Source organism: Oncorhynchus kisutch, linkage group LG14 (assembly GCF_002021735.2).
Source record: "Oncorhynchus kisutch isolate 150728-3 linkage group LG14, Okis_V2, whole genome shotgun sequence".
Classification (NCBI taxonomy): domain Eukaryota; kingdom Metazoa; phylum Chordata; class Actinopteri; order Salmoniformes; family Salmonidae; genus Oncorhynchus; species Oncorhynchus kisutch.
Genome location: NC_034187.2, coordinates 52,193,820 through 52,207,284, shown reverse-complemented (window position 1 = coordinate 52,207,284; position 13,465 = coordinate 52,193,820). Strand labels below are relative to the sequence as shown.

The 13,465-nt window shown below is 43.0% G+C and overlaps 1 protein-coding gene across 7 annotated transcripts in view; it reads right to left on the bottom strand.

Moving 5' to 3' along the window:
• The window catches only part of LOC109903710 (mediator of RNA polymerase II transcription subunit 30-like), a 39,939-nt gene extending 27,741 nt beyond the window's left edge, over positions 1-12,198 (bottom strand). For 2 of the 7 annotated variants that reach the window (XM_020500580.2, XM_031788551.1), the window contains exons 1-4: positions 12,096-12,198; positions 8,640-8,861; positions 6,921-7,079; positions 2,284-2,394 (exon numbers count right to left, since the gene is read on the bottom strand). In XM_020500580.2, the coding sequence (XP_020356169.1) occupies positions 2,284-2,394; positions 6,921-7,079; positions 8,640-8,792 (423 nt within the window). In that variant the 5' untranslated portion in view covers positions 8,793-8,861; positions 12,096-12,198. The other 5 variants (XM_020500583.2, XM_031788550.1, XM_020500584.2 and 2 more) reach the window with 5 other exon arrangements.
• Between the last annotated feature and the right edge of the window lie 1,267 nt (positions 12,199-13,465).

The window sequence follows — 13,465 nt, the reverse complement described above, 5'->3', positions numbered from 1 at the left end:
TCAATATGTCTACCCACTAAAATCTCCATTAAAATCTTCAGCCCGTTTCACTTTCTCTGGAATGTTATCTGGCTCAACATGCACAGTATGTCTTCACACTAAAATCTCCTCTTTATCCATGCAGTCCGGTTATCCATCCATCTTTATCTTCTCTCTCTCTGTAGCCTCTCTTTTCTCTCTCGTCCTGTGGAATCCGGTATTTGGCTCAATATGTGGCCCGTCTTCACACTCAAATCTTCCCATCTATCCCATCCGGTTACATGTCAACTCTCGTTTCCCATCTCTTTCCCTCAATCTCTTTTCCTTGTGGAATCTGGTGTATCCATCCGGCTCAGGTCGTTGAGGCAGATGCAGCTGAGCCTCCTAAACATCTGTTTTTCGCATTCTGCCGCATCCCTCCCGTCCTGATGAGTTAACCTCTAACTCCCCAAAACATGTTCTTCTCATCGCAGCTTTAATATTCAGCTGGGCATTTGGGCTCTGGGCAGAGCAGTGTGGAGTGGAAAGGGGATGGCTGCTGCAGACATGCAAGTGAACCCTACCTTTTCGTTATCCTTTTTTTTCCCCCTGGTGTTTTGGGTAGTAACTTTGTGGTATGGGCAGCTAAGATGGTAAATGTTTGATTGTCCACTTCACTGTTTGCTCAGTGCTTCCAAATTTAAATGAGTCTTTTCATTGTTTTCGTTGCTATATTTTCATCCAGCTCCTGGGCTACATTTGGACATTCGTAGTTACTCTGCATTCAATTTATAAACGCAACATGCAACAATTTCAACAATTTTGCAGTTCATATAAGGAAAATCAGTCAATTGAAATAAATTCCTTAGGCCTTAATTTATGGTTTTCACATGACTGGGCAGGGGCGCAGCCATGGGTGGGCCTGGGAGGGCATAGGCCCAGCCAATCAGAATTAGTTTTTCCCCACAAAAAGGCTTTATTAAAGACAAAAATACTCCTCAGTGGACGCATGACTCAACCTTTGCCTCCCGAGCCCGTTGAGGAGTTGTCTCATTGCTGCACGATCAAAATTGTGGAGAAAAGTGGGTTAAAATATACTCAGTTTCATCAGCTGTTCGGGTGGCTGGTCTCAGACGATACCGCAGGTGAATAATCCTGATGTGGAGGTCCTGGGATGGTGTGGTCTGCAGTTGTGAGACGGTTGGACGTACCAAACCCGGACGATGCTGGGTCAATTGTGTGCCGCCCTATGGGACTCCCAATCACGGCTGGATGTGATACAGCCTGGATTTGAATCAGGGACAGTAGTGAAGCCTCTAGTACTGAGATGCAGTGCCTTAGACCATTGCGCAACTCTGGAGCAGCGGCCTTATGGTAGAGAAATGAACATTACATTCTCTGGCAACAGCTCTTGGTGGACATTCCTGGGGTCAGCATGCCAATTGCACGCTCCCTCAAAACTTGGGAGACATCTGTGGCATTGTATTGTGTGACAAAATTGACAACCTGTCAGGTGGATGGATTATCTTGGCAATGGAGAAATGCTCACTAACAGGGATGAAAATGGAAAATGGATCTTTTGTTTCAGCTCATGAAACCAACACATTACATTTTAAGTTGATATTTTTGTTCCGTATAGTTTGAGCCGGTGTTATAGTTTGGATGTGCCTGTTTGCTCTCCTTTCAGTGTTGGTATGCTTCATAGTGATATGGTCAGCTAGAATGCTGATATTGATGCTTATGGAGGGTTTGTGTACTTGCAGTGGATACACAATTTGTTTGGTATCTGCTTGAGTTGAGGTAAGCTCAGCGCTCACGCCCATGTTTTACAGTAGTAGTTACCTTTAGCAGCAGCGAGGGAGCTAGTGCTCTTAAAAATAACCAATACTCATCCATGACATCTGTGACCTTGCTCCATTATGATTCAGCACACTCAAGACAGACAAGAACGCACACAGGCGGGCGCACACACCATGACTGGGGAGCTAATAAAAGCAGCAACACTGCCAAATAATGCATGTTGCAGTTTATCTAAAACTATTTTCAACAGTCAAAGAGAGACTATTACTACTTCAGGTAAATTACAGTACAGAGAGTACTGAGAGTATTGTGCACAATATGTAGCTTGTGTCTTCACACTATTTTTCCATTTATTTTTTTCTTTTCGTAGAATCTTTTCGTAGAATCTGTTCTCTCTCTCTCTTTTGGCCCATTTCTCTCCCCCTGGAATCCCTATTGAGGTTACCTTTTTATATACAGGGCTGTGCGTTCTAAAGCCCAGCCTACTGTACATTTACATCGCTAAAGCCCCAGTGGGCAGCTCACCTTGTTAACCTCCAGGATCTCCCCCCTCTCTTCTGTTTCCGGGCGGGCCTGGCTGGCCGAGCGTTCATTGTGTCTGGAGCTGCCGTCCTCCTCCACATACGGGATGAGTTGCTGTGTGGGGGGAGGGTATATCAAAATATACAATGGGGGATGTTAAATTGATAGTAGTTTGGTACGTTGGCTTGGAAAATACATTTATTGTCTCTTGTCTGTGGCTCCGTTGCAAAAGAGATTACCATTTCAAATGGGTCTCGCCTGGTTATATAAAGGATAAATAAAACATGAACAAATAAATAAGGTTCATTGGCTTGTCTCTCAAACAAAATAAATAAGTAGGGATTGTGTGTAGAACACCAAAACACTAATCTACAAACAGTTCCATACCACCACCGACATTTCTGAATTAGGACTTCTCCACAGTCCATACCCAAGCTCTTAATTCATTTATAAGCACTCTCTGTGCTTGACGTTGTCTGGCTGACACTATACCGACTGTTGTGATGAAAACCCTCTCAGAATGCTGAGGTCTTTCCCTTCCTCCCTCCCTCCTTTTCGCTCTGCCTGGCTGTTCCTCCTGTTTTTAAATCACACTGACACCTGCTGGTCTGCAGGATAACGAGCAGTGCCGTATGGAACACATGGTTATTTATTGCACTGCATCAAGAGCAACGGGCTTATCTTAAATAGTACCATTATACTAGCGTTACACTATCGTCTACTGGGTTCCTATTATCATACATGGCTGTGTGATGTGAGATTGCTTAAACGGTTATGTAGGAACGAGGTAATGATTTGAGAAAAGCATAAGATTGGGTACAAGAGAAAAGCATAAGATTAGGTACAAGGGGAATAACGATTACTGGCCAACCAAAAGCCTTACCAGGTGTGAAAACACAGCGAAGTCCAAAACAAATCTGAGGCTGAGTGCTATTCTACATTCTGAAAAGCCTAGTAGTTGATTGCATTTCATTGCAGTCAGTGACCTGAAGTTTAGCAACTGGCAGAGGCCAAGAGTAGACAGTGATTGATGCAGGCTGTGACCAAAGCATTACTGCAGGGCTGAACGGGGCTGGATAGGGCCAAAAGACAGACAGAGACAAAGGCAGGGAGAGAGAATCAAATGAGAAACACGAGACCGCTATGGCAGTTCTCTAGCCAGTCAGAGACCGATGCCAAACCCAAAGCTGTCTGATTCGTATTAGAGAGAAGACAGAAGACATGCTGGATATTATATTAGGCCAACTCTGTAATTGTTAGGGCTGTAGAATCAGAGAGGAAAAAACGTTCTACTTCCAGCTATAAGCCAAACGCATTTTGAATTTAAAGGTAAGAGCTGTTTTTGGCAGTCGGAAGGGGGAAAATGTGCGGGGTTAGAGAGAGAAGGCGAGGGTGAGAGAGAAAGCGTGTGTGTGTGTGTCTCTGTGACTGTGTGTGTGTGAGTCATAACCCGTCTCTCTCCGCCACACTAGGATGGATGTGGTTTGCCTGTTGACAGAGAAGAATGGGGGTAATTAAGTTATCCAGGTTGCCTTACTTAGAAAGGGGGAACGAAATAGGGAGAAGAAAGGAGAGAAATGCCGTGGAGGATAAGTAAATTAAATGACATGGCCGCTCACGGTGCAGGAAATGCCAAAGAACGACAAGAGCTCAGTTGATTGCCTGGCTTGGGGAGAAAACAGAAAACCGCTGACGTGGGCAGCCTTCGCCAGCTGTTCATTACCAGGCCCGCTGCTAATTAGGAACGCGATGAGGTCATGCTGGCCGAGTCATTGATTCCACTTCCTGTTTGGGGAAAGCCCAGTCAGCCAATGGCACGACTGTCAGGATTGCGGCCGGCCAATAGCAGGCTTGTCAGCCACTTGAGTTTTAGGGGATGATAAATAGCGGTGTGTGGAGGGCCAACATCAACTTCCTCCAACCAACATGGTATGGTGAGGTACTGGTTGGTCAGCACAATAAGTCATTTTCATAGCTTCTGGGAATATGTAAACATTTTAAATGAAGTGGTACAACTGGGGAGTGTAAATGGACAGTGAGGTTTATATAAAAAGTGTAACTTTTCAGAGGGAGAGAAATACAGCACGCCGGTATGCCATATGGGAAATTCCACCTTCACGGAATTATGCTGAGACGCATATTTTTCACATGAAAATGTATGCCAAAGAAAAACCATTGACTTCAAAGTTTAACAAACCATACAACTCTATGCACAAGGACCACTATGAATAATTTACAAAATAAAACATTTACTGTAAAAACTGTGCAGATGCAAAGTTTAGAAACAAAATTGTATCTGCACAGATCTTCCTATAAATGTGTTTTTGTTAAAAATAGTTTTTGTTTGATATACATTTGAGTGAAAAATCTGAGTCTCACCGTAATTCCGTTACCATGGAATTGCCCATGTATAAAACAAACAAATGTAATGTACAGTACCAGTCAAACGTTTGCCCCCGGTGATGCGTTGTGCAGACCGCACCACATTCTGGAGAGCCCTGCGGTTGTGGGTGGTGCAGTTGCCGTACCAGGCAGTGATTACAGCCCTAGAGGATGCTCTCAATTGTGCATCTGTAAAAGTTTTTGAGGGTTTTAGGTGACAAGACAAATTTCTTCAGCCTCCTGAGGCAAAAAGAAACGACAGTCCATCATTACTTTGAAAGTTTCTTCAAGTGCAGTCGCAAAAACCATCAAGTGCTATGATGAAACTGACTCTCATGAGGACCGCCACAGGAAAGGAAGACCCAGAGTTACCTCTGCTGCAGAAGACAAGTTCATTAGAGTTAACTGCACCACAGATTGCAGCCCAAATAAATGCTTCAGAGTTCAAGTAACAGATACATCAACATCAACTGTTCAGAGGGACTGAGTGAATCAGGCCTTCATGGTTGAATTGTTGCAAAGAAACCACTACTAAAAGGACACCAATAAGAAGAAGAGACTTGCTTGGGCCAAGAAACATGAGGAATGGACATTAGACCGGCAGAAATCTGTCCTTTAGTCTGATGAGTCTACATTTGAGATTTTTGGTTCCAACCGTGTCTTTGTGAGATGCAGAGTAGGTGAACGGATGATCTCTGCATGTGTGGTTCCCACCATGAAGCATGGAGGAGGAGGTGTGGGGGTGCTTTGATGGTGACACTGTCGCTGATTTAGAATTCAAGCACACTTAACCAGCATGGCTACCACAGCATTCTGCAGCGATACACCATCCCATCTGGTTTGCAGTTAGTGGGACTATCATTTGTTTTTCAACAGGACAATGACCCAACACACCTCCAGGCTGTGTAAGGGCTATTTGACCAAGAAGAAGAGTGATGGAGTGCTGCATCAAATGACCTGGCCTCCACAATCCCCCGAACTCAACCCAAATGAGATGGTTTGGGATGAGTTGGACTGCAGAGTGAAGGAAAAGCACCCAATAAGTGCTCAGCATATATGAGAACTCTTTCAAGACTGTTGGAAAAGCTTTCCAGGTGACACTGGTTGAGAGAATGCCAAGCGTGTACAAAGCTGTCATCAAGGCAAAGGATGGCTACTTTTTTTTCTTTTTGAATTTTACCCCCTTTTCTCCCCAATTTTGTGGTATCCAATTGTTAGGAGTTACTATCTTGTCTCATCGCTACAACTCCCATACGGGCTCGGGAGAGACGAAGTTCGAAAGCCATGCGTCCTCCGAAACACAACCCAACTGCTTCTTAACACAGCGCGCTTCCAACCAGGAAGCAGGAAGCCAGCCGCACCAATGTGTCGGAGGAAACACCGTGCACCTAGCGACCTGGTTAGCGCGCACTGCGCCCGGCCCGCCACAGGAGTCGCTAGTGTGCGATGAGACAAGGATATCCCTACCGGCCAAACCCTCCCTAACCCGGACGGCCAATTGTGCGTCGCCCCACAGACCTCCCGGTCGAGGCCGGCTGGTGGCACAGCTAGCACTGCGATGCAGTGCCCTAGACCACTGCGAAAGGGTGGCTACTTTAAAGAATCTAAAATATATTTAGATTTGTTTAACATTTTTGGGGGTTACTGCATGAGGTGTTATTTCATAGTTTTGATGTCTTCACTATTATTCCACAATGTTTTAAAAAATGAAGTAAAAACGCTTGAATGAGTAGCTGTATCCAAACTTAATTTACATGTTTAATGCAAAATGCCTCTGTCAGATGTAAGAAAAGCCTAATTAAACGTGTGCATGCAGTCCGTTCTAAAACATTGGTTTAAAACCAATTGGCTCCAAACCAATAGGAGAAAAGACTGCAACAATAAAACTACAAATAAAAACAATGGAATCGCCCAGCATGAGGTCTGAAACAACAGCCGCCCCAGTAACTCAGTAAAATAAAGTGGTGGGTGGGTGTCCATAACAGCCACTAAGGAGGCCCTAGGGACAAACACAGAGCGCAATTTAATTGAATGTGGAGCTGAGCCAAGGGTCTGTGTCCCAAATGGATACAAAATCCTTGTACAGCACACTACTTTTGACCAGAGCCTTGTCAAAAGTAGTGCACTATATAGGGAATAGGGTGTGCCGAGGTAGACCGGGACAGAGTGGGAGAGGCACCAAGTAAATTATGTCCAGTTCAAACTAGTTAGATATTGATTGTGATCGACAGAGTGGTCCTGGGACAGTGGTCACTCACCTCTGGGGTTACGGGGTCCAGACCGGTGCAGTTTTCATTGCATTTGTCGTAGACGAGGCGCAGCTTGCGGAAGAGTACAGAGAGCATACGCAGGTGCTCCTGCAGTTTGCCCAGCCTGTCCTGGTGGGTGCTGGGGTGGTACGTCACTCCATTTGGCAGCTGGGGGAGAAGACATAGGAAGGAAGTGTTTTTCTCTTTGAGTAATGTAATAACATTTTAATAATTGCTACGGGCCAATACAAGGCCTCCTATTTACTCCTTGACTAGTACCTTCTTGACTATTGGTAATCACCGTGTGATTACTCAAATGTTTATGGTGATAACTGAAGTGTAGAAGTTTTGTAAAATAATGTTATTTTTTTTAATTTTTTTGCAATGCAAAAAGTATTCATTTTACTGTGCTGTTACATGGCATTCCACCAGGAGAAGTTACATATGATATGTGTATAACTTAAAACTGCTTCGGACTGTTTAACCTGAGCTTTATGCTAACTAACTTTAGCTTTAGGCACTTTTAACTGATCATTTCAACTGAGGTTTAATGCTAACTAGCTTTAGCTTAAGGCACTTTAAACTGATAATTTCAACGGAGCTTTAATGCTAACTAGATGTAGGTGCTTTTAACCGATCGTAATCATCCTGTGCAGCCTGAAATTATTCCCTGCATGAGGGTAGGTGAGGAGTATACCTGTATACATGCCAACCAGAGTGATCTTTTTTCACACAGTCTGTGATCTGTGAAACAAGTCACAACAGTGCTGTTTGTGCATTCTGTGGCGAGGAAGCGCAGCTTGTGATGTGGTGGTAATGCATTCTTCCTCCTTTGTCTTTGACTTTCTCGTCGTTGTTTTAATGAGCTGCAGAAGGATCTTCTTTGAGACACAGAGCGAGAGACAATGTCTGATAATGTCCCAAATGGCACCCTATTCCTTATATAGTGCACTACTTTTGACCAGGGTCCTAGTATGGGCCCTGGTCAAAAGTAGTGAACTACATAGGGAATTATGTGCCATTTAGGACAGAGACAACCTGTCCTGAACTCATCTCCAGGGCACCGTCTGATCTTTCCAATGTGTCAACAGAAGGACGAGAAGAGGTATAAACAGATGGTGACTGTCTAATGATAAAATGGAGACCTTTTCATACCCAATTATATCATCCATGTTTTAAAACTAGTGTGAAACAGGATTGAGACATTTATTTGTATTTAACTAGGCAAGTCCGTTAAGAACAAATTCTGATTTACAATGACTGCCTACCTCGGCCAAACCCTAACGACGCTCTAGCACTGAAGTGCAGTGCCTTAGACCACTGCGCCATTCGGGAGACATGCCTTCCTAGGGCAATAATAAAAGCTGGCTTAGTTGGCCTAGCTTTCTGCTCGTAGGCCCATATCCATCCATTTTCATCATAAAACAGAGGGACAATACATGTCATATTGTGTTAATGTTATTTGATATAACTGTGAGGAGAGAGAGGGATATTTATTTGGTTGAACAGACTCCAACCAGTGCCACACGATGTTTACCTCTTGGATGACAGTCAATCAATGTTGTTCTCTCAGTTTATGTAATGCTGTCGGCCTAAGGTCAAATAAGGCTAAATGCTTTGCGTGTAATAAAGGTGGTTGACAGACCAGCACCATCCATAATCAAAGGCAACCCATGAACTTCATTCAGCTTTTACACCGCCCCAATACAAAAAGTCACAAACACTCACCTGCATGTTCCTCAACAGTTGGAAGATCTCCATGGTGCGTAAGACAATATCCTGCACCGTCTCCTGGCCGATGCGACAGAGCGACGCCGTGTTGACATCACGGGCAGCCTGAGCCTGCTGCCCAGCGAACGCCACCATGGGAGGGGTGGTCATGTAGACAGCAGAGGACCTGTAGATGCAGTGATGGGTCAGCTTATTCTACACTGGCACACCCTGGCATGCCTGGACGTATGATATTGGAAGGATGGAAAAGGGAAGGGTTGGGGAGAGAGACAGGGAAAAAGAAACAGACTGGTTAATTTCTTGATGTTACATTCCCAATGATGAGTTGATGAATTAATGAATATATAAATAAATAAACTATTGTTGCCAGACAAATTTCCTTATGGGACAATAATTAATTCATTTATCCAAAAATAATTGCAAGCTATTTATCTCCAAGCTTCCCCTTAACCCTTTAGTCCATCAGCCTGTTCCATACTCAAAGGGAGAAAAAAAAGTGGCAGTATAGAGTGAAATAATGTGCTAAACAAAATAGATTTTATTTTTATGTATGGAACTAAACTAGAAATACTTTTGGATCTCGGTCTCTTTGATTTTTCCTTATGTTATTTTGTGTGTAAGTTAATGGTTTGTGTGTGATCACCTGCTGAAACCCTAGAACTTACCTATCTACAGTGCCTTTGGAAAGTAGTCAGACCCCTTGACAGGTTACAGCCTTACTCTCAAATTGATTAAATGTGTTTTATTTCCTCATCGATCTACACACAATACCCAATAATGACAAAGAAAAACTGGATTTCAGAAATTTTTTGAAAAAACTGAAATATCACATTTACATAAGTTTTCATACCCTTTACTCAGTACTTTGAGGCACTTTCGGCAGCGATTGCAGCCTTGAGTCTTCTTGGGTGACGCTACAAGCTTGGCACACCTGTATTTGGAGAGTTTCTCCCATTCTTCTCTGCAGATCCTCTCAAGCTCTGACAGGTTGGATGGGGAGTGGAGCTGCACAGCTATTTTAGGGTCTCTCCCGAGATGTTCGACTGGGTTCAAGTCTGGGCTCAGGCTGGGTCACTCAAGAACATTGAGACTTGTCCCAAAGCCACTCCTGCATTTTCTTGGCTGTGTGCTTAGGGTCATTGTCCTGTTGGAAGGTGAACCTTTGCCCTAGTCTGAGGTCCTGAGCGCTCTGGAGCAGATTTATATCAAGGATCTCTCTGTACTTTGCTCTGTTCATCTTTGGCTCAATCCTGACAAGTCTCCCAGTTCCTGCCACTCAAAAACATCCCCACAGCATGATGCTGCCACCACCACTATGCTTCACCGCAGGGATGGTGCTAGGTTTCCTCCAGAAGTGGCGCTTGGCAATCAGCCTAAAGAGTTCAATCTTGGTTTCATCATGGTCTGAGAGACTTAAGGTGGCTTTTGGCAAACTGCAAGCGGGCTGTCATTCCATCTGGCCACTTTACCATAAATTCCTGATTGGTGGAATGCTGCAGAGATGGTTGTCCTTCTGGAAGGTTCTCCCATCTCCACAGAGGAACCCTAGAGCTCTGTCAGAGTGACCAAGGCCATTCTCCCGATTTGCTCAGGCAGCCAGCTTTAAGAATTGTCTTGGTGGTACCAAACTTCTTTCATTGAAGAATGGAGCCCACTGTGGTTATTTATTTTACCTTTATTTAACTAGGCAAGTCAGTTAAGAACAAATTCTTATTTTCAATTATGGCCTACCAGAAGGGGAAGGGGACAGGGGCTGGGATTAAAAAATGAAATACAAATATAGGACAAAATACACGACACTACACTACACTCATCTTGGGAACCTTCAATGCTGCAGATATTTTTTGGTACCCTTCCCTAGATCTGTGTCTTGACACAATCTTGTCTCGGCGCTCTACGGACAATTCCTTCCACCTCAGGGCTTGGTTTTGGCCCTGGCATACACTGTCAATTGTGGGACCTATATAGACAGGTGTGTGCCTTTCCAAATCATGTCCAATCAGTTGAATTTACCACAGGTGGACTCCAATCAAGTTGAAGAAACATCAAGGAAGAACAATGGAAACAGGATGCACCTGAGCATAGAAAATGGTCTAAATACTTTTATTTTTTCCACATTTTCACTTTGTCATTATGGGGTAGTGTGTAGATTGCTGAGGATTTTAATTGTTTTAACCCATTTTTAATAAGGTTTAAACATAACAAAATGTGAAAAAAGTGAAGGGGTCTGAATACTTTCCCAAAGGTACTGTATAACTATTTATTTCTTATCTTAACTAAGGTAAAAGAAACACAGGAGCGGTCATTAAAATTATTTATTTTTATTGAAATTTAGGCAGGCAACAGTTTTCCCAGGCCTCCACTGAAGATCTCACCTTACTCAGGTAGCTGTAAAAACCTCTTCCAGGCTGAGACCTTTGTCAGTCTAAGCCTTGCAGCCCTCGGGCTTTGAGGAAGCCTCTTTGACACTGCCAAGCTCATTCCTCAGGGGGAGGCCCCAGTTGCTGTCCGTGCCTCGTCTTTGCTACTCCCCATGGTGCTGAAGGTAGGGCGCAACAACTTTTCTTCGCACATGGGGGAAAAGGCAAAGGGCCAGTAGACTCCACTATCAGAGTACGGATCAGCCTCCTCCTTTCCACATGCAAACTTGGGTAGGGGTAGAAGAGACCCATCACTTTTTTTACTAGTGACCATTGGTCTATGGCATAGTCTACAAGCTGAGGCTCTAGTGAACTGTAAGTCATGATGATGAGATGAATAATAACAATCAAGGTGCAGCTACTGTAGAAGGTGCAACTGAAGTTGAATGACACGTTCTGGTTTTTAAAACCAAATCTCTATTTAAAAATAATAATAATAACCACGGCTCAAACATTACGTCTTTTTAGAAATGGCTACGCTCTCCGTATAGTGACAGAGGAAACGGCTCGAGTCACAGAAAAGGGAATATAACGTTGCAGATAAAGTTCGGAAGGACATAATTTCATGTGCACAACATCTAAAGACCCGGATCGATCACTATACCGAGAGCTTTGCCATTTCTAAAAGGACGTATTTCGGTGTTTTTGAAGCCTTTGTAAAAAAAAATATAAAAAGGCTCCACCCTTCAATAACATAGCAATTCACATGCACTAGAATAGCCTGGCAAATTAACTGTATATACAGTACATTTCTGGAAGGCATGGACACTTACATCAGTGTAAACGGACAGCTCTATGCATTGCCTCTGCAACGTTGCACCCCAACTTCACACGCCACAGTTAACGTAATAACGGTTTATTTAGCTAGATGGCTAACGTTGCTGGCTACAGACAGCAAGCTGTTAGCAAACGAGACGATAGTTATTTCAAATAACTTTAACATGCATTTGTCCTCTTGCTATACAAAACAAAAAGTTTACTTTGGCGCTTTTCATATTGTCCAACTGACTAAAAACGCAATACGTAAACTTACCTGTCCTAGCTAGTATTAATGTATATTTTTTGTTGACATGTGTGTCAAGTTCCTTTTCTCCAGGATATCGAAAGTGTCAAACATCGCGAGACCTTACATTGAGTATCTTAACCGTAAAGCATGAAATATGAGCGTTTATTATTAAAGCTTTACTCCTTGGTTGCTAGCAACATTACTTATACCCATTGGTTCTTGAAGAATGTAACTTATACATGCCTAATGAGCTTAGTTTAACTGTCGTACCCTATCGTACCCCATCATAACCCAAAATATAATACGCTTGTTATACTCCAATGTTTGTAAACAAACACTGTATAGCCTCAAAACATGGTTAAAACTGTACTTTTGAGATCATGGATGGTCAGTCCTTGCAAACAGAGCTCTAAAATACAATTTCTCCAGGCCCATATCCATCAGCTTTCTATACAAACACATGTGAGGTGACACTTTGTTATTGTTTCAATTAAGGATTCCAGCTTTAAAAATGTGGATCATTGTTTCTGCCATTGATTGCACTGAAATATATTGATGACTATGAAAAAACACCAACTCCAATACAAAAAAAATGCATTAGCATTATCTTACAGCAGATACGGTATGTACATCAAATATAGGTGTTTAATATCCCACTCATAATGTTACAGTAGAGCAGAGCTCCACTGCAAGTTCACCTGTGTAAAAGCGACACCTGGTGGTCATTCTGCGATCAACACTGCCCTGTACAATTTATCTTTCAACCCTCTGGTCTATTTGAACTTTTTGGTGAAGTGACTTACTGTATTTGTATACGATTTAGCTGGGATCATCCCTAACGTGTCATGTGTCATCATAATCTTCCTCTTTGTATAAAAAAAAACATTCAAACTTGTGTGAGCCCCTAATCCTATGTTATTAATGGTAGAATGGACAAAAACTGTAATTCTCTGCAAAGAGAGGACCACCTTTTGCTAGGTTTCCATTCATAGCTCACAAAGCAATCTGTTACGAGTTATCTCTATTTAAATGAAAGTATCAAACACAAGGATGTGCCTGAAATAGATACTTACTCATCCTGTGCGCCCTGCCGTGCTAAATTGCTGCACTGAGTGACAAGGAGAATAAGAGAGAGTTTTATTGAAAAAATGAAAGGCTTCTTCAGGCTTCAGGCTTGAGTGAAGCTGAAGTTTGAAAATAATGCCTGTTACTTAATTTCCATTATTCCTTCAAATGTGGGGTTATACGGCTACAGGGTGGATTTAAATGTCAATTTATCTAGTGTGGGAGGCTGAGTTGGGTAATTGTAAACCTTGAGACAGGTTTTATTTTCTTCTCTCTAAAGCTCTCTGTGTAAGCTGCTGAAACAGAAACGGGTACAGAAACGCCATGTCAGT